A 27,146-nucleotide genomic window follows, 5' to 3' on the forward strand; every position below is an offset into this window, starting at 1 on the left:
GCTAGTCCCAGTGAGGTTAATAGAAGGGAACACGGGCTGTAGCAAATAAAGTCTGTGATCAGGCAGGCAAAAAGGGACTCTGAGGAGCATATTGCAAAAGACATAAAGACCAACAGTATTTCTTCAAATACATTAGAAGCAGGAAACCAGCCAGGGAGACAGTGGAACGCTTGGATGATCAAGGAGTAAAAGGGTTACTGAAGGAGGATAGGGAAATGGCTGATAAGCTGAATGCATTTTTTGCCTCATCTTCATTGTGGAAGATGAGAAGTGTTTGTGCAGAACTGCTAATTTCGGGAGGAATGCTGAAGGACTTGAGTCAGACTGAGGTGACGAAAGAGGAGATCCAATGACTGATAGACAATTTAAAAACTGAGAATTCACCAGGACCAGATGGCATATGTCCAAGAGTTCTGAAAGAACTAAAATGTGAACTTGTAGATCTCCTGACAAAAATATGTAATCTTTCATTAAAATCTGCCTCCATTCCTGAGGACTGGAAGGTAGCTAATATCACCTCCATCTTTAAAAAAGGTTCCAGAGGAGATCTGGGAAATTACAGACCAGTCTGATGTCAATACTGGGTAAGTTGGTGGAAATGGTTATTAAAAAAGAGAATTAGTAGGCACAATGATGAACAAAAGCTATTGAGGAAGACTCAGCATGGGTTCTGTAAGGGAAGATCTTGTCTCACTAACTTGTTAGTGTTCTTTGAGGGGGAGAATGAATGTGTGGACAAGGGGGACCAAATAGATATTGTCTACCTTGATTTCCAGAAAGCCTTTGATAAAAGTTCCTCATCAAAGGCTGCTAAGTAAGCTCAAGAGTCATGGGGTAAAAGAAAAAGGCCTCTCGTGGATCAAAAATTGGCTAAGTAACAGGAAACAGAGAGTGAGTACAAATGGGCAATTTTCACAGTGGAGGATGGTAAGCAGTGAGGCACCTCAGGGCTCAGTACTGGGTCAGATGCTTTTTAACTAGTTCATTAATGATTTCGAGTTGGGAGTAAGCAGTGAAGTGGCCAAGTTCGTGGATGACACCATATTGTTCAGGGTGGTGAGAACCAGGGAGGATTGTGAGGCACTCCAAAGGGATCTGTTGAGGCTGGACGAGTGGACGTCAATGTGGCAAATGAGGTTTAATATGGCCAAGTGAAAAGTAATGCACATTGGGGCCAAAAATCCTAACTATAAATACATGTTCATGGGGTCTGAACTGGAGGAGACTGACCAAGAGAGAGATCTTGAAGTCGTGGTAGACTGAAAATGTCGAGACAGTGTGCAACTGCAATAAAAAAGGCCAATGCTATGCTGAGGGTTATAAGGAAGGGAACTGAAAACAAATCAGCCAGTATAATAATGCCCTTGTATAAATTGATGGCGCAGTCTGATTTGGAATACTGTGTACAGTTCGGGTCACACCACACCTGTCACAGAGCAGGGGACTAGGAAGGCCTGCTACTGGCTGCCACCACTAGAACTGCCAAGCTCCTGGGCGGGGGTTCTCCTGCTCTGGAGGTCCCCAGAAGCTCCTAGAGCGGCTGGCACGCAATGTCGCCAGAGCAATGACATCACTTGCAAGGAGGCCCTGGGGGACTTGGCAGCCCTAGCCACCACCCTGGTTACGGTCTACATGGGAGGGCCCAGAGCACCCAACCGCCCCTGTATCATCCTTTTAGTAAAACCTTTTAACTGTGATCAAGAAGACATGAGGACCCAGACAATTAAACAACAGCAACCATTTATTTACCGTGCTCAAACAATAGGTGGATAATAAGCTTTTAGTCCAACAGTGCAATATATATACAGTAAAGGTTGATGGAAATGAATAAAAACCCTGATGCATCTGACTAGATGTTCCCTGCTTCTACTGCCAAAACTCACCCTTCGAGTAAGGGATCTCTCCTGCTACCTTCTCTCCTGCAGCCTTTTCCAGAGAGAACAAACTTTCCCAGCCAGACCTATTTATGCCTTCTTCTCAGGTCCTACCCCTCTTGGTCTAGCTTTCCCTCCAAAATTTCTTCACCCAATCAGAGAGACAGAAGGGATCCTGGAAGATGTAGGCCCTCTAGCAACTCCTAGGCAGGCTTCTCCCTGCCCTCTAGGCCTCAGATCATGACAATACCTCAAAAAAAATATTACAGCATTGGGAAAAGTGCAGAAAAAGGCAACTAGAATGATTAAAGGGTTGGAAACCTTTCCCTATGAAGAAAGGTTAAAGCGCTTGGGGGTCTTTAGTTTGGAAAAACAATGACTGAGGGGTGACATGATAAGAGGTTACAAGATTATCCATGAGCTAGAGAAGGTAGAGAAATAAGTACTTTTCTTCCTTTCTCACAATACAAGAACCCATGGGCACTCAATGAAATTGCTAAGCAGTCAGGTTAGAACAGAAAAAAAGAATTACTTCTTCTCCCAGAGTGATTAACACATGGAATTCACTGCCACAGGAGGAGGAGGTGGCAGCTACAAGCATGGACAGCATCAAGAGGGGATTGGATAAACTTAGGGAGCAGAGGTCCATCAGTGGCTATTAGCCACAAGGTATAGATGGAACTCTCTATCTGGGGCAAGTGCTCTGTATTCTTGGTGCTTGGGTGGGGAGAACAGTGGGAGGGCTTCTAGTATCCTGGCGCCACTGGTGGACCTCCTACCGACACCTGGTTTTTTGGCCACTGTGTGACAGTGTTGGACTGGATGGGCCATTGGCCTGATACAACGTGGCATCTCTTAAGTTCTTATCAATATCTCTCTCCTTACCAGCCCAACACATCAACAGGTAATTATATCAAAAGCTCTCATAAACAGACATGAAAGATTGTTTCCTACCACATCTAAATTTAAGACACGTTTGCAACTAATTTGAATAAAACACATAAAGTCAAGGGCATCTATTTTGTTTTGATTCCAACCCTTTGTTCAGTTCTGGATTTCTCACTGGACTATTTAGAACCTTAGTCAATAGATTTCCTTTCCTCCACAGAAAAGAAAAGCCTCATGCATTCGATCCCTTGAATTAATTTTAGGAATAACAATAATGTTCTCCTATATAACCTTGATAAAGATGTATAGGCAATTTCAGATATCTTGGAGACTCAGGAAACTGCCAAGGTTAGCTTAAACAATCACAGATGAGCAGGAGGGGAAGGAAAGGAGGGGGAGGGAGAAATATAATTCCACTGACGTAAATCTCTTGACTTTTGCATAACTACTGGCAAGTCAATGTAGAGGGTGCATGAACAATAAGAAATATGATTATCAGAAAAGGCATTAATTGAATCCCTTCACCTGCTGGAAATAGAAATGTAGATAGAAATCCTGAGAGAAGAACATACAGGCAAGTCAAAGATATGCATTACTTAATGCACTGCTACAACTGAACATTGTAGTGCTTACAATAAAGAAAAAACAAGGCAGTTTGACATAAAGCACAAAGGACATGACACTCGCAGACGTCACTGCTTAGCCCTCATTAGCTATTCCCTGGATACAGAGAAATGTTCCAAATCATTTTCATGATCTCTGCACAGAACTGGACTTAAGGAAACAGAACTGATGCTTTAAAAGAAATGAGCTAAAAACTGTCTCTTCTACAAGCTAGTGGTGAAGCGGATCATAGGTTCTGCTCAGAACTATTTCAAAACTCACAAAAACATTTATTCTAGATGGCATATTTTGCATAAACGCTTCTATTTCACAGCTAAGAGCAATGGCAATAAATCAAGATTGGACATGCTAAACTTCACTTCCAAGGCTATGGCCTCCACTGTAACGGAAGATTTAAACTTCTTGCGAGAAGTTCCTCGGTGGATAGGGGAGTGGCTTTCTTCTTGTATCTTCACCAGGATTTGTCAAGATATTCTCCCTGGAAAGGATAGGTAGTGATGATGGTTTTGGAAAGCATATCCGCAGACCAAGTTCTTAGTCACAGGACCCCCCTAGCTAAAGCCTTGGTCACAATGAAGGCCATAGCCTTGGAAGTGAAGTTTAGGATGTCCAATGTGGCATCAGCAGAGAAGGAGGCCACTTTCAGATAGAGGCTGTGGTAGAAGCTCTGACCATCATGGCAATGGAATTGTGAACTCTTTTGAGAGTAGCCTCAACTTTCTTGTCTCGGGCATCACGAATGGACCCATACTCATCCTCAGACAGACCAGTGGACTGAAGCGCTGCCACGGGGTCATCCACTGGGGTCATTTGCAATAACTCATCAGCATAGTTAGGCAGAGCATACAGCTTTTTAACAAAGTGAGGGAAGTCCAAAAGAACATGAGGGACCGTTTCGATGACTCCTTGACTACAAGGGCATCGTCTAAGATTGTGGGGGATTCTGTGGTATCTTCCGAAAAGGATGGCCGATGGTGATGCATTAAATCTAGCCAGCATGAATGCTCTTCTTTGGTGAGGATCAGTTAAAAAGAGGAAATAGAGAGCTAAAAGCCCAGGAATCTGGGATAAACCCAGATAGCTTGGGAAGCAAGTTTTCTGAGCTGCCTCAGTTAGACGTTGCAACTGGATATCTAGTAGTCTACGTTTGATGGATTGAAATACCGCAGAAGCAGAGGATAGATAAAATGCATCCAAGGAAATTCCTATGGATGTGATTTTCTTTTGGATCAGGGTCAACCATTTGGATGCATGATGGTCCATCAGCATCAAAAAGGTGAAAGAATTCTGATCAGAATTAAATAAAAGGCGCAGCCAAAACTTAAAGGTCAAAAGCCAGGCGCGAGTCCAGTTTCCATGCAAATTGCAGCATAAGGAACACAGTTGGGTAGTCCCAGAATTTTCCTCAAAAAGAAGGATTGTAGACCTTCAGTGGTGTGATCAAAGGCACTGATCCATATAGGGGCACCATATAAAAGTTGGGGGCTAGATTTCGCATTAAAAGCTCTTAGGGCCAAAGGGACATATCAGTTCCCTTTCAAATAAAAGAAACAGGCAATAGCCAAGGCACTAGTTCTTGCCACTGTTAGAGCGCACTTGCGATGGGTTGCCCAGCTCCCATTAAAGGAAAAATTAATCCCCAGATATTTGGTAGTTTTGACCTGTTCAATAGGGTTTCCCTGGACTGACCATAATAATTGCTTCCAAGATTTAGAGAAAACTAAAATCTTTGTTTTCCCATAATTCAGGGTTAACTCGTTGTTATTGAGATAGGTCATAACCTGGTATAATAGACGCCTCAATCCAATTTGGGAACATGACTCTAAGACGGCATCATCCGCATATAAAAGGATGGGAACGTGACGGTGAGCAATTTTAGGGGCATGCCCATCGACTGCATATAAAACAGGGGTAGATCATTTAAAAAAAGATTTAAAAGTGCTGGGGCAAGGATACAGCCCTGTTTCACACCCTTACAAATTGGAATTTCCGAAGTTAAATTTCCCTGGAGATTTTACTTAACTTGACAGCTGGTGCGTGTATACAGTTTTTTAATCAAGGAAAGCAATCTTAGCTTTAGCTGCCTCTGGGCTCTGTCAGGACAGATAGCACAAACAAACTGTGAAGGCAAGTTGGCCCTGCTGGCATGGCAATCACTGCTGTGGGTGCCTCTGACTCCTTGTCAGTCAGGAAGGCATCTGAGTGGCCGTTGCCACCATCTAGGCCAAGGAAAAAACCTTGAAGGGAGCGCTTTAAAAAAAACCAAGAAAAATTATTGATCCCTGTGGGTCTCCAAAGGCCTGTTGAACTTGCTGCTACTCATTACTGAGGCAGGAATAGAACTGGAGGGAGGGGTCATTCCAAAGTCGCCAAAAGGAAGTGGAAAAAAGTATTTCCTGCCTCCCTAAAGGACCTACGGGAATAAACCACAGAGATGGCCTCTGTCTCAGAGGAAGAACTCTCCCTCTTTCCCTCCCCCCCAGGATATGAGGAGGGAAAGGAGCCTCAGCCAAAAGAAGGAAGAGAGGCTTGGCTCAGTAGATCTCCTGTGTGATTGAAAGAGCCTGGCGCTCCAGGCTCTCTCAATCACACAGCAGAACTACATAGCCAAGTTTCTCCATTGGCTGAGGTTCCTCATCCCCCTTTGGGAAGAGAGAGGGGGAAGAGGAAAGAGTGAGAGGCTGCTTGGCTCAGCTGCCTCATCACAGGGTAGAAATTAAAAAATGGTCATCGATGAAAGCAGGGAGAATGCAGCAGATGACAGTTGCTCATGGGCCTCATAGGAGCCCTGTGGTGGCTGGATCAGGCCTGTCGGCCAGACATTCAACACCCCTGAGTAACAAGATTACTTTTGGGGAACATCAGGATTAGAACTCAAGCCTGTGGAATCGCATACCCTGCCCCCCACGGAACACTGAGCACAGAATTAAAGACTTAACCACTACACTTAACCACTTAAGTGTGAGGACTCTTATCTGGGAGAACCGGGTTTGATTCCCCACTCCTCCACTTGCACCTGCTAGCATGGCCTTGGGTCAGCCATAGCTCTGGCAGAGGTTGTCCTTGAAAGGGCAGCTGCTGTGAGAGCCCTCTCCAGCCCCACCCACCTCACAGGGTCTCTGTTGTGGGGGAGGAAGGGAAAGGAGATTGTGAGCCACTCTGAGACTCTTTGGAGTGGAGGGCGGGATATAAATCCAATATCATCATCATCTTCTTCTTCTTCTTCTTCAGGTAGAATGATCTGGGTAATCTATTTGGATGTAGAATTATAATTGATATATTTGTACTTTTTTCTGTTTCTGCTTTTTTCATTCTGTAAATACCCCTTTCTCCCTTTTATGTATCTTTGGCACTGCTTTATCTTTTTGTAGTTAAAACCAATAAAAATTATAAAAACCAGACATTTAGACCCGCCCCCTCGCCAACATCGGGATTCAGGGGATTGCCTTGAAATGGCTTTCCTCCTTCTATGGTCAAGGACAAAAGGTGGTGCTTGGGAAGGCGTTGTCCTAGCGGCACCCACTTGAATGTGGTGTGCTGCAAGGGGCAATCTTCTCCCAATGTTAACATCCACATGCGCTCCCTTGCTCAGTTGGTCTGGAGGCATGGGCTGGGCTGTCATCAATATGCTAATAGTACCCAGCTCTATCTGTTGATGGATGGATGGCCAGACTCTGCCAGAGGTATTGACCAGGACACTGTAAGTGGGGAGTGAACTAGTTTAAACAAAGCCAATTGAAACTCAATCCAATAAAGATGGAGGTCCCGTATCTGGGTTGTGGGGATCTGGAATTGGGAATCCATCTCCCATCCTTTGACAGGGCACCTTTGGTACCAGCAACAAAGGTGAAGAAGCCTAGGGATTACTCTGGATCCCTCCTTTTCTATGGAGGCCCAGGTTATCTGGGTTGCAAAATCAGCCTTTTATCATCTGGTCAAGCAACTGCTACCCTATCTCACTTCCCAGGACCTTGCTACAGTGATCAGTGCAATGGTCACTTCCAAGCTTGATTATCGTAACTCTCTCAACACGGGGCTGCCATTGAACTTGACCCAGAAAATGCAGCTAGTGTAGAATGCAGTGGCATGTGTGCTGATGGTAATACCTATGCAGGCTCACATTTAGCTGGTGCTTCACCAACAGCTGGTGCCTATAGAGTACCAGATCCAGTTCAAGGTTCTGGTGTTAACTTTTAAAGGTCTATGCTGCCAGAGCTTCTGAATATCTCAGGGACCATCTCTTCCCATGTGTGTCCTGCAGAGCTTTACACTCTATCGATCAATACTTTTGGTTATCCCTGACCTGAAGGATGTCCAATTGGCCCCAGCCTGGTGGAACAAGCTTCCATCTGAAATCAAGGCCCTGTGGGACCTACTGCAATTCCATAGAGTCTGCAAAATGGAGTTATTCTGCCAGGCTTCCAGCCATGGCAATGGACGTCTTAATCTCCATCTCTGTCCTCCCCTGTTCTCAGATCGGCCTAGTGGTCTGGAATTTTATAGTGAGAAATAATGTAGTTTATGAAATCATAGCGGATTTTATCCTTACTTAATACTAGGTAGCTAAGTTTGCCAAGTGATTCTATTAGTGCTATCTATATGCAGGAGTAACAGTTATATAGTCTATTGTACTGTGATGTAGTGAAGATAAGTAGGTATTTATGCCCTCTGACTTATAAAAGTTTGTCCCATTCAGTACGTAAAGATTAAATCTGGATAGCAGCTCTAGCAATTTTAAGCCTGATTTACTTATTATAGAATCTATTGAATGACGACGATCCAAAAGAAAAGCTTGTTCTGAAACATAGGCATAGGCGTCTGCTCAGGAATCAAAATCCCCTGTGCCTATCCTGGCATTAAAGTTGCCTCCTAGAATTGTTAGATCTGGGATATTGGAATGTTAGATCTTCAATCATTACAAATAACTGATCCCACAGCTTTCCTTTAGCCATGGCTTTAGAGTTCTTTGGTGGTATATAGGCATTAATGCACAAGAGGGGGTTTGTATTCAACCCCTTAATTAATATTGTCTGTATATAATTTGAACAAACACTTTCCAAAACTTGAATTTCTACTTTTAGATCTACATTAACTAGAAATGCCAGGCCACTACTACCCCATCCCTTGGAGTGCATCTTTATTGCTGGGATGGCATATGTTCCCCTGAAAGGTTATAGAGATAAAATCTTGGGACCAAGTTTCCTGTAAAAATAAAATGTCAAAACCATACAGGTATTTTAGAAATTCTGAGTCCGAGAGCATATTAGACCATCCCTCCAGGTTCCATGACAGTATTTTTAGCTGTCAATCATTTGAGATTTTATCTAGGTCTCCTTTTTGGACTTGGAAAATGCAACCATTTTGTTATTGTTCGAAATCATTGTATTTAATGTATTGATTTAATGTTGTTAGCCGCCCTGAGCCTGCTTCGGCGGGGAGGGCGGGATACAAGTAAAATGATGTATGATGTATCTTGTTGTTGTAATTCCTGTATCTGAGCATTCTGCTGGCAAGGTGATTCATTTCGCTGCAGGTTTCTCTTGTTCTCCCTGTGCTGAGACGTTCTGCTCACGAGGAGGCTCATGCAGGTCAACCTCCATTTGATAGCTATTGCAAGAAATTTGATGGCCTTTAGTGTTGTCAGTCATAAAGTTAAACTGAGGATTTGTGTCTGTATTTATCATCTTCAATGAAGCACCATCTGGTTGTTGAGATATTATTTGTGTTGTTTCTACATTCCCTGACTTTAAAAGCTTTGTTCTTACCCAATCCAGTCTTGCTGTTATTGCTAGTTGTTCCTCCTCTGGCAGAGTCGAGAGGAGTTAATTAGATCCTTCTCCATAGAATTTTCAAGATAAGAACAGCCAATATTACCTTGAAAATGTTCTGGTGTAATAGGCAGAATAGTTTGTTTACGATATCACTGTCTGCTTGCGAGATCACTGTCTCCCAAGAGGGAGACCTTGCCTGCTGTGAAGTTTACATGTTGTACCTTAGGGAGTAACGGAGTTATTATAATGTTAGCAAAAACTCTGGCCGGGAAGATTTCCTTAGATGCCAGGAAGGATTTCTGACGAAGTATCATTGCAGGCATCTTCGTGCTGTTAAAATTTAAAAGTACTCTCTGTATTCTGTTGGAATAAAATAAAGTCTCCAAAGAGGTTAAGTCTATTGGGGCATTAAACATGGGGGAAAGTGTCCTCAAATGGGAGAAAGCTTGTTTCTTAGTCCTCCAACTGGGCATCGGATTTCTAAATGAACCCACTGTTAAGCAGACCTTATGAGATTGCAGGATCAGGCTGCAGGCTTTATTTTCACCTGCCTGAGTCTGACCCCTCAGGGAAGCCTCTTTTAAAACTGCATTAGTGGAACATATGAACATATGAAGCTGCCTTCTACTGAATCAGACCCTTGGTCCATCAAAGTCAGTATTGCCTTCTCAGACTGGCAGTGGCTCCCCAGGGTCTCAAGCTGAGGTTTTTCACACCTATTTGCCTGGACCCTTTTTTGGAGATGCCAGGGATTGAACCTGGGACCTTCTGCTTCCCAAGCAGATGCTCCACCACTGAGCCACAGTCCCTCCCTTAAAGTTGCTTTAATTCCTGGTAAACATATGAAGCTGCCTTATACTGAATCAGACCCTTGGTCCATCAAAGTCAGTATTGCCTTCTCAGACTGGCAGTGGCTCTCCAGGGTCTCAAGCTGAGGTTTTTCACACCTATTTGCCTGGACCCTTTTTTGGAGATGCCAGGGATTGAACCTGGGACCTTCTGCTTCCCAAGCAGATGCTCCACCACTGAGCCACAGTCCCTCCCTTAAAGTTGCTTTAATTCCTGGTAAACATATGAAGCTGCCTTATACTGAATCAGACCCTTGGTCCATCAAAGTCAGTATTGCCTTCTCAGACTGGCAGCGGCTCTCCAGGGTCTCAAGCTGAGTTTTTTCACACCTATTTGCCTGGACCCTTTTTAGTTGGAGTGATTGAACCTGGGACCTTCTGCTTCCCAAGCAGATGCTCTACCACTGAGCCACCGTCCCTCCCTGGAAGCAGAATAAGGAGAAGTATCACGGAGTGTTGCAGTCCTTTGCTTTGTTAAATTCGCTACTTTTTCCATAAGTTGTTTAAGGCTTAGTCTGATTTCACTCATTGCTGCAAAAATATGTTCCACTGTCTTAGCAGTTAACAGAGTAGCTTCTTTCAAAGTACTGTCTGCTGTTTCATTTCTTGTTGCTGGTTGTGGTATATTATCTAGAAAAATGTCCGTTTCAACAACGTGGGTTTTGTCAAGAGTTCTCAATTTCTGACAAGGGAGCGTAACGGTTTGTAGTTGGAAGATTAAAAGGGGAGGCTTCCTTAGTGCCAAAGTAATCCACAATTCTTTTCTGTTTATTAGCAGGATCAACAGCTGTATCTTCTGGATCATGCCTTCTTTTATTTGAAGCCATTCCCTGTTCCTATCCTTACAGCCGTGCTATATCTTGAAGCCCACGCCAGTAATTGCTAATTAAAAGAATGTCCTCCAATATCAACAGATATTCCTTCAGGTATAATTAAAGTTGTCCGTTTGCATTTTCTTTTATAGCCCCTCTACAGTCCCACTGCAATGCCTATAATGCCAATGTTGAATAATAAATATCTGAGGCTTAGGCCAATAGTTGTGACTGAATCTGGCAGCAGCCTCATTAACTCAGCGTTCCTGGTTTATCATGACGATAAGAGCTCATAGCCGTTTAAGGTTTATTTTAAGAACCAAATAGCAGGCACTTCAGTCCTCTGACTGCAGAAAAATTAAGTGTTTTTTGCTTCAGTAAAAAGCATTCATTCAGATAAAAAATAGCCAAAATAAGTTTACTTGCAGGACGCTGTAATCAGTGCGGCTGTCCTCCCCCACTGGAAGCTGGAACTCTCAATTAGTGGTCAGTAGCTCCCTCTCATGGATTGCTGCCTTGATGTGGCGAGAGGGCTTGCGGGGTTCAATGAGGCTGTGGGCTATGCCATGCAGGGCCACCCAAGATGAACAGGCCACAGGTGAGAACCCAGACAGAATGTGATTCACTGGAGAAGGAAATGGCAACCCACTCCAGTATCCTTGCCAAGAAAACCCCATGGACAGTAACAAAAGACTAAAAGATATGGTGCTGGAAGATGAGTCCCTCAGGTCAGAAGGTGCCCAATATGCTACTGGGGAAGAAAAGTGGAGGCTAAGTCCAAGTAACCACAGAAAGAGTGAAACGGCTGGGCCAAAGCCGAAAGGACGCTCAGTTGTGGATGTGTCTGATGGTGAAAGAACAGTCTGATGTTGCAAAGAACAATACTGCATTGGAATGTGGAATGTAAGATCTATGAATCAAGGTAAGCTGGATACAGTCAAACAAGAGATGGCAAGACTGAACATTGACATCTTGGGAATCAGTGAACTAAAATGGATGGGAATGGGTGAATTTAACTCAGAGGATCACTAAATCTATTATTGTGGGCAAGAGACCTGTAGAAGAAATGGTGTGGTCTTTATAGTTAACAAGAGAGTGAGGAAGGCAGTAATGGGATACAATCTCGAAAATGACAGAATGATCTCGGTCCGTATCCAAGGCAAACCATTCAATATCACAGTAATACAAGTCTATGCCCCAACCACTGATGCAGAAGAGGCTGAAGTGGACCAGTTCTATGAAGATCTACAATACCTTCTAGAATTAACACCAAAAAAAGATGTCTTTATCATAATAGAGGACTGGAATGCCAAAGTAGGAAGTCATAAGGTAACCGGAACAACTGACAAGTTTGGCCTTGGAGAACAAAATGAAGCTGAGCAAAGGCTAATAGAGTTTTGTCAAGAGAACAAACTGGTCATAGTGAACACCCTCTTCTGACAACCTAAAAGGTGACTCTACACATGGACATCACCTGATGGGCAACACAGAAATCAGATTGATTATATATTCTGCAGTCAAAGATGGAGAAGCTCCTTACAGTCAGCAAAAACAAGACCTGGAGCTGACTGTGGCTCAGATCATGAGCTCCTAATTGCAAAATTCAGGCTTAAACTGAAGAAAACTGGGGAAGCCATTAGGCCATTCAGGTTTGACCTTGATCACATCCCTTATGAATATACAGTGGAGTTGAAAAATAGGCTTAAGGAACTAGAGCTGATAGAGTGCCTGAAGAACTATGGATGGAGGTTCGTGACATTGTACAGAAGACGGCAATCAGCACCATCCCAAAGAAAAAGAAATGCAAGAAAGCAAAGTGGCTGTCTGATGAGGCTTTACAAATAGATGAGGAAAGAAGGAAAGTGAAAGGCAAAGGTGAAAAGGAAAAATTCACCCAACTGAATGCAGATTTTCAGAGAACAGCAAGGAGAGATAAGGAAGCCTTCCTGAAGGAATAATGCAAAGCAATAGAGGAAAATAACAGAATGGGAAGGACAAGAGATCTCTTCAAGAAAATTGGAGAAATAAAGGGAACGTTTCGTGCAAAGATGGCCAAGATAAAGGACAAAAACGGTAGGGACCTAACAGAAGCAGAGATCAGGAAGCGGTGGCAAGAATACACAGAAGAATTATACAAGAAGGATCTCAATGTCCTTGACAACCATGACAGTGAAATCGTTGACCTTGAGCCAGACATCCTGGAGTGTGAAGTCAAATGAAGTCAAGACATGGAAGTAGTGACAGACTTCACATTTCTGGGATCCAAGATCACTGCAGATGGTGACTGTAGCCATGAAATTAAAAGACATTTGCTCCTTGGGAAGACAGCTATGGCGAACCTGGGCAGTATAATAAAAAGTAGAAACATCACCCTGCCAACAAAAGTCTGTATAGTCAAAGTGATGGTATTCCCAGTAGTAATGTATGGCTGTGAGAGCTGGACCATAAGGAAGGCCGAGCGCAGAAGAATAGATGCTTTTGAGATGTGGTGCTGGAGAAGAATCTTGAGAGTCCCTTGGACTGCAAGAAGATCAAATCAGTCAGCCCTAAGGGAGATCAACCCTGACAGTTTCCTGGAAGGTCAGATGCTGACGCTGAAGCTCAAATACTTTGGCCACCAAATGAGAAGGGAGCACTCCCTGGAGAAGATCCTGATGCTGGGAAAGACAGAAGGCAAAAGAAGGGGACGGCAAAAGATGAGATGGCTGGACAGCGTTACTGATGTAACTAACACAGATTTGAGCAAACTTCAGAGGATGGTAAAAGATAGGAGGGCCTGGCGGGACTTTGTCCATGGGGTCGCAAAGAGTTGGACTGCTGCTTTACCACTCTGCGCCACGGGTTCAGAGGGAAGGTTAAAAACAATGCCGAAAAGGAATGCATTCTTCAGGATGGCCGGTTATATTTCGGAATCGTTTTGTTTTAGCTCTGAATTTTAGATGGGGTTTGGATCTCAAAACCAGAAAGAAACATTTCTGACTCTATGTCTGACCCAAACAATTTAAAGAAAAATACCAGCATTGGGAATTGTGCCTTGAAGCACAATAACAGCCAATAGCAACTGAGCCCTAGAACAAAGATCTGACAGCTTATCTAGCCCAACCCCCTGCTCACGCCACACAATGCACAGCTAGAGCACGAGGGCCAAACCACCATATGCGACACTGCAGATTCAGGTTTGGTTCCCCAGATGTAAAAAGCAGCCACTGGGAGGAAATGGATCAGGACCGTGATACTATTAAAATTAATAAACCATTGTTTAATCCAAGGTAGGCGTCTCTCAAAGATCACGGACCAAACAGATATTCTTCTCAAGCATTCTCTGAGTTTCGACAGATATGAGAAACACATGGCACAGATGAAGCTTTTTAACAATTATTCCCTTTTGGGATTATCAGGACTGCAAAAAATGTAAAGTCTAACCCAGGGGAATCAAACTTACTGCCCATGGGACAGAACCAGCCCACCCATGACTTTAATCTGACCTGCGGCTCTTTTTCCCCCTCCCTCCCCCTACCCTGCCGGTCCTCATCCTCTGAAGCTGGAAGCTGCTGAAGTTCCCTCTTCTGGGCTTGCAAAGTTGCAAAGAAAATGTGCCCAGATCGACCACTCTAGGACTGTTTCTAGCAATACACACACACACACACATATTTATATATAAAAGAGTACAAACACAAATAACAATCAGTTGCACCAAGAGTATATTCTATTGATTCTAGCAATAGAAACAGTGATCTGGGACTGGAATGACAGGGCACAGAGTGGAATGACATTCCCTGGGAGCAGCAGCAGCATTTTGGGAATGGAATTCCACTCTTGGACCCTCAATCCAATCCCAGAATGCTTCTGCTACTACCAGAGACTGTCATTTCATTCTGAGGGCTGTCATTCTAGTCCCAGAGTAGTCTATCTGGGCCCAAATACCTTAATGGAAAAATCCATTCCACATTTTCCTTGCAACTTTGTTTATGCTGCTATGTCTTTCAATGGAATGATGTCCAAGTAGTTTCACTTTCCAGTGCTTGTATGCTGCTGAAGCTGTTGCTTGCTGCAGTTGTTTGAAAATAAATGGTTGCTGTTTTGAGCCAGCTTGTCTCTGCTGAATGTACCTGAGAATGGGTGCCTGAGTGAATACTCTAATTTGGAAACCCACAGCCAAAGGGAGACATTACGCAGCCAAGAGGCACTGCCTGACTCATGGAAGTACCCCAACAAACAAGGGGATCCCATATTTTGACCTGAACCAGAGATCCTGCAAAAACCGACCAAGTAGGAACACACTCTGCTTGGGCCAAAAGCCTGCCAAGACGCTCCAAAAAGGGTTTCTGTCTCAGGTTGCAAAACAGGCATCCTCGAGGTTAGTTCCTCCCCACCCTGCAATGGAATGTCAGAACACAATGGGTTCTACCAGGTTACAGTATCTGCATTTCTATAGCTAGCAGGCAGTTTATGTATAATCCTCCCATGTCTCCAAAAGCTCTATCCAAACACCTTTTGTGTTACCCTATGTTAATGTGCAAAACCCATCGCAGAAAACCCCTTTTCTTCCTGCTTCTTTCCCCAGAATACTGAGATAAAATTAATCTCAAGCATTAAACTATATGGCTCTTCCTGACACACATCAGGAACCCACTCCCACCTTTTGTTTCAAATTGGAACGCCATTCAAAGCATCCAGAAAAGCCCATCAACGATTGTTAATGCAATCATACTCCTGGAGGCAGCACGACCCCTCCAAACAGTATAAAACATGAGAGCAAACCTCACCCCATCGTGCAATCTGTGGGCACCTAGGCAGGTTGTACCCGTTACTCAAAGTAATAGGCCTCTTTGATATGACACGCTGGCTGTGCATGTCCCCATCTCCATTTCTACATGGACTTCTGTACATCCGGACAGGTAACACTGTCTCTGTAATTCTCCCTCAAAGTTTCTTGATTGTGTGTATTTTGAGTGTTCCAAGTGTGATTGTATTTTATATATATTTTTCTAAGTAAACATTTTAACTATTTTAAATCTGGAATCTTCTTTCTGAAATTGGACCTTGGTATATACCTGGTGAGATACCGCTCCAAAATGGCTCTACCTACAGTCTGCCCCTGCTAATTCCCCCCCATAAAAAGAGGAGATCCCAGCAATTCTGGTAACAATTACACTGACAGCCATGAGTAGACTTGGGGGGGGGGGGGGAGAGAAGCTTGCAATGCTCAGCCATTTTATATTTTCCTAGGCTCAGAGCATATTATATTTTCAGTTTCTGCTGCGATTCTTGTGCTTTTTCTTGATGTTTTATTTTTAAAATTGCATTGCCAAATCCCACTATTCCCCCACCTTTTCATTTTAGGCAGGCATCTTTCTTTTGGGGGGGGGGGAAGGTGTCAGTTATCAAAGATATTTGTTAAATAAACAAATATTGCAAGGGTTTTAAGCATGTTTGTATTTTAAGTAAAAAAATAATATCTTTACTTGCGTCTGTCTGCATCCTTTATAAAGTTCATATCTCCACTACTTGGCATAACGTTTTACGATGCACATGGCCGAGCCCCTCAAAGTTCCATTTACGGCATGTCGGATCCAACCCTGATAACAAATGAGCTCGACACCTCTGTTTTAACCGCTACAACACACTGGCTTTCATAGGGTGGCTGCTGTTGAACACTAGCAAGTACCCAGGCCTAGTTGAGTCATGCAAGTGATGGACCCAGATTTAATTTTGGGATTTAATAAAATGTCCAAGATATAAAAAAAGGCTCTGAGGGCAGGACTGATTTCAGTTCTCTGACTATAGACTTTAGAGAACGCAGCACTCTTAGTAAATAAGTCACGTTTGGTTTACCTGGCTTACTGGCGGAAGGAGGAAGGAGGAAGCAGAAGAACTGGTATTTGCTTAATTTAGCTAACAACGTATCTGTGTTCTATATCAGTCCGCATACTGCCGAGGTTAGTAGGATGCTTGCTCTTTGAACCAAATAATGTATTCTTTGAACTACGAAGAACCCCTTTTATGTATGCATGGGTCCTTCGAAAGGTCACTTACACACACCTGTAATGCTGTAATCAAATATGGTAACTGGAAAATGAGCTAAGACATGTAATTTTAGCTTACCAGTAGGTGGTTTGTCGATTAAGATGTGTATAAATCCGATGCTTGCTACACTGCTAATTTGGGAAGGATAGTTTGAATCCTTCCCCCTCTTAATGCATTAAAAGTATGATTCATTACAGGATTGGTCTCCTCCTTGTACAGTATTGGCTTGCATGTGAGGAGGTCCCGTTTGGGATAACACAAGTCAAGAAGTTTCAAGTCATCCAGAAGCTGCTGCCAGGCCCAAGGTTACCAGTCTCCAGGTAGGAGCTGGAGATTTTTCAGAATTACAACTGAACTCCAGACAACAGATAACGGTCTCCGTGGAGAAAATAGCTGGTTTGGAAGGTGGCCTCTTTTGCAATTTATATCTGACTGAAGCCTCTCCCTTTTGCAAACTCTGCTCTCCTCAGACTCCATAACAAAACCTCCAGAACTTCCCAATCTGTAGCTGGAAACCCTAGTCAGGCTTGGCCCTAATGAATCCTCCCTTCAAAGGCCAAAATAGTCCTGGAAAGGGTCCTTTCTCCTCCTTCTTTTACTGACAGAACCCAGCCTGGAATACTGTGGCTGCCTAGCAACAGCCACTGTTAAAAGCTACAGGAGCTCCTGTTATGATTTTTAAAGCCCTCTATGTTTTTTCCCCAATTCCATATTCTTCTGCAGACCTGGAGCCCTTTTCAGATTTGTAGAAAGATCTGTCTTGCCCATTCACAGGTCTAGTCACTGGATTTAAGTATCCAAAGATTAGCCAACTTTGCTATTAGAATATAAGGTAAGACACCATAAAAGAAGGACTGTATTCAAAAGCTAGATGGAATGAAGAGAACAATTCAAGACATAACATTCACTTTCCAGGCGTAACATTTTTTCAAGGAAGAGGGACAGGAAGCTAGGGAAAAAAAGCTGCAACAACCAAGAAGTTAGGCTGAAATAACAAAGAAGCCTGTCACATGTCTGGACTGAAAAATCCACTATGGGACATAGATGAAGAAGAATGAGGCATTCTTTTTCTTGGAGGCTTTTGCATCAGGATGAGTCTTATATCTCTTTCCCACTCTCATTCTCCTCCCCAAAACATATTACAAAGCAAAATCTGAAGAATCTTGCATGGACGCCAGAAGACTATAAAAGGAAACAGGACACTGCTCACCCCTCCATCTGATCCTCCCAGTGACAGGCCCTTCTCTGCTATTCTATGGATAAAAAAAATGTTAAATCAGAACAGAGTTTTAACACAGTTTCCTGGTTTTTTGCCTATATGTACTTAGTAAATAAGACCTGCTGGTGTTGATGCTGACAGAATATAAAAGCCCACTTCCACTGACATCACAGTGAGTAAAACAGAACACTGGACATGCATATACCAGCAATTAAAGAGAATCAATATTTGTTAATAAGGACCCAGATGATACAAAGCTCAACTTTAACCCGATCATTTCTAGACAGGTTACTGGAAAAGTTAGAGTAAGTCTCATTTTTCTTAGCTCAGACATGTAGAGGGACCGTCTCTCCCCATATGAGCCCCAGAGAGCACTGAGGTCAGCTGGTAAACACCAGCTGAATATCCCTGGGCCAAGGGAGGCCAGATTAAAGACCATCCGAGATCGGGCCTTCTCCATTGCAGCCCCACTACTGTGGAATCAACTCCCGGAGGAGGTACGGGCCCTGCGATGTTTAGACCAATTTCGCAGGGCCTGTAAGACATACCTCTTCAAAATAGCCTTCGCCCATACCGAGCTAAGATAATGTCGCTGTGTATGTCTTCTTTTCTTTCCACTGAACTCAAGAAGATCTATTTAGCACCTTAATGTTAATTTTAATGTAACTGTACATTGATTTAAGATGATTTTATTGCTAGGTATGATTTTATTCTATTGTATTGCATTTATATGTTGTGAGCCGTCCTGAGCCTGCTTGTGCGGGGAGGGCGGGATACAAATAAAAAGTATTATTATTATTATAGATAAAGTTCATCTAGAATCCCTCAACTATTATTCTGATTGAGTGCAAGAGTCCATCTAGAGAATGACTTAACAGCTATCCCTTAACTGCAAAAAATTAGAATGAGAGACCTTGCTTACTCCAGAATGAAAGACCATGTCTTGTTTACTCCAGAGTATTCACATAATGTTCACTTATGAGGAAAAGTCACTTTTTGAAGGAGTTAGTTTGAAGTGACAACAATGTCAGGTGAAAACAAATCCTGCCAGTGAAGCTAGACAATGCATTGCACGTCATACTGTGGGGTTCAAACCCCAGGCCTGGGATGAGACACATCCGATGTCATGAAGCAACTGTCCAGTATCTGAATGTGCAGCAGAATTCTGGGCTTAAGGCCAAGTCAAGCTCCTTTTAGTTTTAGTCATGGTTAACGAATATTGGAACTCCAGTCTCAAATCCTGATTAAATAGAAACTCTGGTTAACACTAACTCTGTGGCCAACATAGCAATTGAAGTGGACACTGAAAAATTGTCCTCTAAAAAAGAAGAACATAATCTCATGACCACAGTCTCAATTGTTTAGTCATAATTCAACTTTCGGACAGAGTCACAGGTCTCAAGTCTCTTATCTGTTATAAAGTCACTGGTTAGTCTTTAATTAGTCTCAGTCTCACTTCCCAATCAGTAAAATGGGAATAATAGTGACCTACCCTAGAAACAGAATAAAAACAAATTATCTTATTATATTAATAATTCTATATGTCATTAATCTTCTGCTATGTTCTATTTGGATTGGCTATTTAGCTTTTTAATATATGGCAAGGAAGAGCAAAGAAATTCATACTCTCCATCACCACTCGCCTTTCTGTGTGAAAAGTAGAAAGCACATAAAACAACAAACTATAAGTTCCAGAAAGGTAAAAAAAAACCACACCTTATTCTCCCTTTCAGCTATTAATGAAGATAATTTAAATTCTGAAAATGAAATTTACCTTCGGATTCTCTCAGCTTCTACCCTACTGATAATGGCATCTGTTATACCTCTTCCACACTTTCGAGGAGTGCAGCCTGGAACAAACAAAGCAAAATGAAGGTTTTATCCCCCCTTACTCACCTTCTGGTGCCACAGTCATATTTGCCCTTTATAAATCTTCCCAGCGTACAAAGCAAGGAGCCTGCTCATTTGCCTTTTGCTGGATTTAGCATCCTTAAAATAAACTCAGTTTGTCAGATGTACGGAAAATATATAACAAAACAGAGCAACATCCACCACGTAATTTTTTAGTTTGCAGGAAAATAAAAATCTCAATCAGGAATGCTTGCCAAGTGTCTCGTCCAGGGTGTAATATATTTATCATATTGGGGAGGGACAGTGGCTCAGTGGCAGAGCATCTGCTTGGGAAGCAGAAGGTCCCAGGTTCAATCCCCGGCATCTCCAAAAAAGGGTCCAGGCAGAAAGGTGTGAAAATCCTCAGCTTGAGACCCTGGAGAGCCGCTGCCAGTCTGAGAAGACAATACTGACTTTGATGGACCCAGGGTCTGATTCAGTAGAAGGCAGCTTCACATCTTCATATTAGGGGAGGGTGGCTCAGTATTAACTTATGTAATTGTACTATTTAAATTATTGTTTATCTATTTTAACCAAATCATGCTTGCCATGTCTGTGAGCCGCCCTGAGCCCGCCTTTGGCGGGGGAGGGCGGGATATAAGAATAAAATTTGCTTTGCTTTGCTTGCTTGCTCAGTGGTAGAGCATCTGCTTGGGAAGCAGAAGGTCCCAGGTTCAATCCCCGGCATCTCCAAAAAAGGGTCCAGGCAAATAGGTGTGAAAATCCTCAGCTTGAGACCCTGGAGAGCCACTGCCAGTCTGAGAAGACAATACTGACTTTGATGGCCCAAAGGTCTGATTCAGTAGAAGGCAGCTTCATATGTTCATATCATGGGACTTTTAAAAATAGCAATGATATTAAAAATTGCAATATTTACAAGAACAAGAACAGTTCTGAAGGTATATTTTTAAATTGTCCCATCATTTCAGCCAAGTTAAAAGCATTACATCACCCTAACTTATATGTTCATCTAAATTTAGGAGTGTTAAATAATAAAAATAAGACTGATGAGTAAAAGCATCCTTAAACAAGATGTCACAATGTAAACGAGAGCATTTATTTTTAATATCAGTAATTAACATACCTCAGTCTCTTTTAAAAATATTTTCCTGGGCAAGTATGTTCTATTTGGCAAGGCTTTCTTTATTAAAACTGGCTCAGTAAACAGGACGCCTAATTGTGAATGAACTACCTCGTTGCACAGAAATCTGTGGGCCGTTGTGTTTCCCAGCCCAACCAAGGAACACACGGAAAGATCCTGGGAAAAGAGATATAACTGAAAAAAAGCTTTATTAATAAAGAAAATATTATACCAGTACTGATAGGGAGAGATCTGAGCCCACGAGGCACAAGAGGACCTCAGGACATCCCAGCTCTCCGGTGAGACAAAGGATTACAGAAAGTCTTGTACCAGTTGTGATGCATGAACACATTAAACATTCAAACAGACAGTATTGGATACAAAATAAGCCCTCATGGTTTTGGCATCTTTCCATTGGCAGATCTTAATTTGGGGTGGGCTTGGCGAAATCAGATCTTGTTTACTCATCCAGGAGAGATGCTCTGATACTCTAGAAGGGGCAATAAAGTACCCTTCTTTCCTGTTTTCCTCCTCCTGATCTCTGGACCATTTGGTGACAGTTCAGTGTTAAATCAGGCTCTTCTCTATTGGGATGTGCCAGGAGAGCAGATTAATAACAATACCAGGGTTCTGGAAGGCCCCTTCTCCCATCCTACTGCTAGCCTAAATTGCCCGGTGCTCTGGGAAAGATATCATTTTTATTGAGTTGCTTAGAAACCTCAGCACCTTTGTAAACTGTGAAATGCACTTTCAGTTCCTTTAGCTAGCGTAAGATTAAAACCAATGCTTTTTTAAAACCAGTCCTTTCTTTTAAAAGCCTAAACATGCTATCCTATATGGCCTCCTATGTTCTACCCACATGCACTGCTACTTATTCTATTAATACAAGTCAGATTGCCATAGCTGATAAATAGGTAGTGATAGGAAATATCAGAATGTGCTGGATCTGTATCTCAACCCTGAACTGGGGAGGGGCTTTGGCTCACTTGCAGAGTATCTGCTTGGCATGCAGAAGGTCCCACGTTCAATCCCCGGCATCTCCAGTTCAAAGGATCAGGTAGGAGGGGATGTGAAAGATCTCAGCCTGAGACCCTGGAAAGCAGCTGCTGGTCTGAGTAAACAACACTGACTGTGATGGACCAAGGGTCTGGCTCAGGCACCTTCATGTGTTCATGTGTGAGTATATAGAAGGATCAATTATAACTAGACGAGAAAAGGATTAATCCAGGTCAGCAAGGCAAGTTCTACATTTGAAGATTTTTATTCAGGCTAGAGTGAGGATCTGAGGAAGTCCAAGCTTTAGGTGAATTACTGACAACTCTATACAATGAGTTAATACAAGAAACAGGAAGCTATTTGTGAATAAAATGTCTCAAACAACTGCAGGGGGCCAGTAGTGTGGAGCATCATTGGCAAAACTGCTGTGTAGTACAGTTTTGGAAGGGCAGGTATTTATTTTGCCCCCTAAAAAAAAAAATCTCAAGGTACATAATGCTGAATGAAGCTTCTGAATAATGGATTTAATATGCACAGTCCATGAAAGGTTATCATTAAAACAAACACCGAGATACTTAAAATGATAACTTCAGTAGAGTTGCCTTCAATTTTCCAAGGTTTCCTGACCTTTTTATTCTGTGAAAAAGTAAGTATTTTTGATTTATCGACATTTATTTCTAGAAGTTGACAAGACCCTGGACTTCCTCAGTGGTCTCTTCTCCAAATACTGACCAGGGCCAACCCTGTTTAGCTTCAGTGATCGGGCTGTCCTGGGCTATCCAGGTCAGCGTTCCCTTAACTCTACAATATACTTTTTTACCTTGATAACACCCCATACATTGGCCTCTTCTAACGCCTTAACAAAAAATATTCCACAGGACAGCAAGACTGATTAATTACACATGTTGAGTTTGAGTTCTCAGGCCAATCCAATAGACACCCTTGACAACTACTCATCCCAGCTACCATCAATATTCTCATTTGCTCATTTGAAGGTCCATCATGGCTTCAGGATCTTATATTTGAGCAAATGTGTGTGACATTGCAGTGACTGATTTCTAACAGCAAAAGCCAATTATTCTTCAAAATGTTTCTATTCTGCACTTTTCCAGAGGGAAAAACACTGCTGGAAAAAAATCACAATAAAGTTTCCAAATAACTTGTCTTGCTGACAGATCAAAAGTTTTGTCTTCAGCTATTAGTTCAGGTTCTGCCAGGATACAGAATCTCTGGGAGAATCTTTCACTAGTTCTGGAGCACAGAAGTTTCCGTCCATGGCTCAGAGTACAGCATGAACTTTGAGGATTATCAAATCACAATCTGAAACCAATTTATATCTCTGTAACCACTCCACTCAGTTCTAAGCAGAAGAAATCAGGAATAAAATATAAGAAAACAGAATAAAAGACCTGGAAAAAAATCACTAGTTATTTGCAAAAGTTTGTTGTTGTTCAGTCGCACAGTCGAGTCCGACTCAAAAGTACCCACTCTGAATTCTTCTAGTCGGCTAAACAAACAAGAAACACCTCACTAAAAGTACAGCACTTTGTATTTTATTTGAACATCTTTGCCTATTTTTATTTTCCCTTCTTTATATATACAGCATCATCATATCTGAACTGGAGAAGAAATACAGATTAAACATCGAGGGCAGTAAGCAACTGAGGTGGTTGATCTTTGTAAACAAATGCCCCATTTGAGAATTAACTTTTTCCTTAGCATGAAGGATTCCTCAAGTACAAGAATGACAGTACGAATGGTTATTTTAAGTGAAAACAGAGTCTTCAGGTTTAATGCAGCACGCTAAGCAAGGCAGAACACAGACTCCTTTGCCTCTACGGAACGTGCAGGTGCTGGATGGGGAAAAAGATGCACCAGGGTACATCTGAACTGGGTTCTTCTATGCTGGCAAAAGGATAATTACCAATTATGGAAGTAAAGATGATCAGCAGAGAGAGAGAATGCTTTCCCCTTCAAAGAGTAAATCCTATAGGTCCATAAGAGAGTTTCAAAACTAGCAGGCAAAGCAGAATCAAAGATGTGTATTTTCACACATACATTTGTATAGGTAAGTGCAGAAGGATTGATCTGCTATGACTCTGGGAGGGGTTGTGTGAGAAAAAAGATACCAGCTACTGCAGTGCTGGGCAAGAAGAAAAGCACATTTTAGCTGAACTAATACATAATCAAGAAGGTGGGCAGATGCATACTTTAGAGCCTTTTGCAATATTTCACACCTAACAACTCAAAACAACTAACCAGATTACCCTTACTCTGGTCTACTGGTACCCTCCTCAAAGCAGAGCTTTGCCAAATACTACACTACAGTCTTAAGTAAGGACGAGGAAGCAGCAATGTTTGGGGGACTAGCAAGAACACAGACCACACAAAACCAGTAGAAGATAAGTTCCAACACACTTCTCAGCAGCACTAAGCAGGCTCAGACCAAGTTAGACGTAATATATACTGCATACAGAAGAGAGAGGGACCATCACGAAGAGTATCTCGAGAATGCCTTCAAGTGGAGATTTCAAAAAGCTGCATCAGAGTGGAAAAGCAGAAGTATTAACATGACACCCCCCCCCCCCAAAAAGAAGCCCCTTTTGCTTTTTGTTCTACTGGTAATTCTGCCATCTCTAGACTATGCTGTTAAGGAATGCCCCACTCTATTAAACATCAGGCTCAGTGATCTTCCCTGCCTCAGCCATAGTGCTAGGATTCTCTTACAGACTGTGAGTTCCTAAGACAGTCAATGCTGCTATTATTAAAAGACCACCTATTTGCATAACAAGTGACTCAGTATATGTGATGCAACAGGGGAATAAATCTTACACCAGGGGTGTCAAACATTTGTTATGAGGGATGAATCCGACACAAACGTGACCTTGTCAGGCCGGGCCATATTGGGCCAGGCGGGCTGGGCCATGTCAGACTGAACCATGCGTGTACCTATTTAAGATAAGGTAGCAGACACATAAACTTTACAAAGGACGCAGACAAACACAATTAAAGGGTTTTAAAAAAAAAAAAACTTAAAACACACTTAAAACATTAGCACTCATTGGTGCTTTCTTTGTTGATCTCCCATGGGATCCAGGGAACTGGGCAAAGAAAGCTCTGGCGCTTTTCTTCCTTCCCCAGGATATGAGGAGGGGGAGGGGCCTCAGTCAATAGAAAGAAGAGAGGCTTGACTTAGCAGCTCTGCTGTGCAACTGAAAAAGCCTGGCAAAGCAAGCGATCTCTCTCCCCCTTCCTTCCCAAGCGAGGAGCCTCAGCCAATGAAGGAAACGGAGGTTTTACTCTGTAGTTCCTGTGTGATTGAGCAAGTCTTGCAAAGCAAGCTGTTATGCAGAAGGAAGGAAAAGAGAGGGACAAGGAAGCAGATGACAGCCAGTTGCTCAGGGTCTGATAGAAGCCCTCTGAGTGAAGGGTCGCATGTTTGACACCCCCTGTCTTAAACCATGCAAGACGAGTATTGGCAGACACTGGGACTGACTAGGAGCTTGGGTAATCTTTTTAAAAATTCATTCTCCCCTCCTCTGTTTTCTCCTCACAATGACAACTCTGTGAAGCAGGTAAGGCTGAGAGAGAGCAAGTCACCTAGGAAGATTCCATGGCAGACTGGGGATTCGACCCTGGGTTTCCCAAATCTCAGGCTTACCCTCTAACTACACCATCACACTGGCTGTACAATGTCTGGTACTTTTAAGATCCCCATAAGTCCTGACACAAACATAAACACATATGATCAAAGAATGTATTTATGTAAAGAGTTATTATGGTAAGTTTATTTATGTAAGCTATTTATACACTATCTTAAATATGCAAATTCAAAGCAGCTTTAGAGTTGGGCTACTTTTATCATTAGCTTCTGACCCATTAAAGAACAAGCAGATGCTCAGATTGTCTGCCATAACCACAGCTTCAAACTTCAAACTTCCACTAGCAAGATTTCTCTTAAGGATTTTTTTCTCTTGCCTCTCTCTCTGAACAGAGAGAATGTATTTTTGTTTACTTCATTTATACCCCACATTTATCCCAAAAGGAGACCCAAAGCAGTTTACATTGTTCTCCTCTCCTACATTTTATCCCCACAATAACTATGTGAGGCCATGATTCAGTGGCAGAGCACACGTTTTGTATGCAGAAAATCCCAGGTACAGTCTCGGGCATCTTCAGCTAAAGGATCTCAGGTAGCAAGTGTTGGGAAACAAAGATTTCTGTTTAAGACCCTGGGAGACAATACTGAGCTAGAGAGGCCAATAGTCTGAATTCATTTTAGACAGCTTCATAGGTCCAAATGTGTGAAAGGAAATAATCGCTTTCTATTCTTATGAAGCTGTTCTGGCAAGAAACGATGCTATTGTGCCCAAGTTCAATGCACATTAGGAATACTGTCATCTAAGCTCACTTAAAGCATAAAAGTACCCTTCGGTAAGGAATTAAGGGGAACAATGAGCTGCAAAAGAAATTCCCCTCCAACTCCTTAGGACCAACCCCCTTATTCCACTTTCCGGGATTTTATCTGGAATTGTTTACAAGTCTAGAACTTTGCTCTGCGATTGATTCTGTAATGGATTCTGCAATGAACACAATTTCACACTTGAAGCTGAATGATGCCATTCCTGATAACTTTGATAACTTCCAGAAGAAGCAAAATGTATCCCAAGAATGTCTAAGGCAGGAGACAGCAGGCATAAGAAGAAAGCAGTAGACCTAACCCACATTCATTGCTGTACTGGGATAGTGAAAACACAAAAGAAAAAAATGACAATTGCTCCTGCAGAGACAAAAGACTTAATTTAGATTTAAAATTTGGGTGATTTTTGGCACCAAAATCACAGACAGGTAGGTTCCTTCAGCACACAGGTTACATGCAAATACCTTCAAAACGTTTGTGGCTGTCATAGTCCTCTGAACAGGGTACCTCGATAAATCTGTCCTCTAGGATTTCTCTGTAATGACCCAATACTTCTGTAACTCCTTCTTCTCTGAACAAATAGCTCCCACTCAGAAGATAGCCCAGCACAGCAGAGGAGAGAAGGAATGCCACTTTCAGCAACTTCTGGCGAGAATCCTTCTGGCTATTTCCTTTCATAACACTAAAAACAAACAA

At 42.5% G+C, this 27,146-nt stretch overlaps 1 protein-coding gene across 1 annotated transcript in view; it reads right to left on the reverse strand.

Annotated features, from left to right (window-relative positions):
- OGFOD3 (2-oxoglutarate and iron dependent oxygenase domain containing 3) overlaps positions 1-27,146 on the reverse strand; it is a 67,802-nt gene that overhangs the window by 31,572 nt on the left and 9,084 nt on the right. Inside the window, exons 2-4 of the mRNA XM_060253407.1 lie at positions 26,915-27,132; positions 19,838-19,913; positions 18,055-18,097 (exon numbers count right to left, since the gene is read on the reverse strand). Coding sequence (XP_060109390.1) covers positions 18,055-18,097; positions 19,838-19,913; positions 26,915-27,132 — 337 coding nt within the window. The remainder of the gene's footprint in view (positions 1-18,054; positions 18,098-19,837; positions 19,914-26,914; positions 27,133-27,146) is intronic.

Source organism: Heteronotia binoei, chromosome 13 (assembly GCF_032191835.1).
Source record: "Heteronotia binoei isolate CCM8104 ecotype False Entrance Well chromosome 13, APGP_CSIRO_Hbin_v1, whole genome shotgun sequence".
In the NCBI taxonomy this organism is placed as follows: domain Eukaryota; kingdom Metazoa; phylum Chordata; class Lepidosauria; order Squamata; family Gekkonidae; genus Heteronotia; species Heteronotia binoei.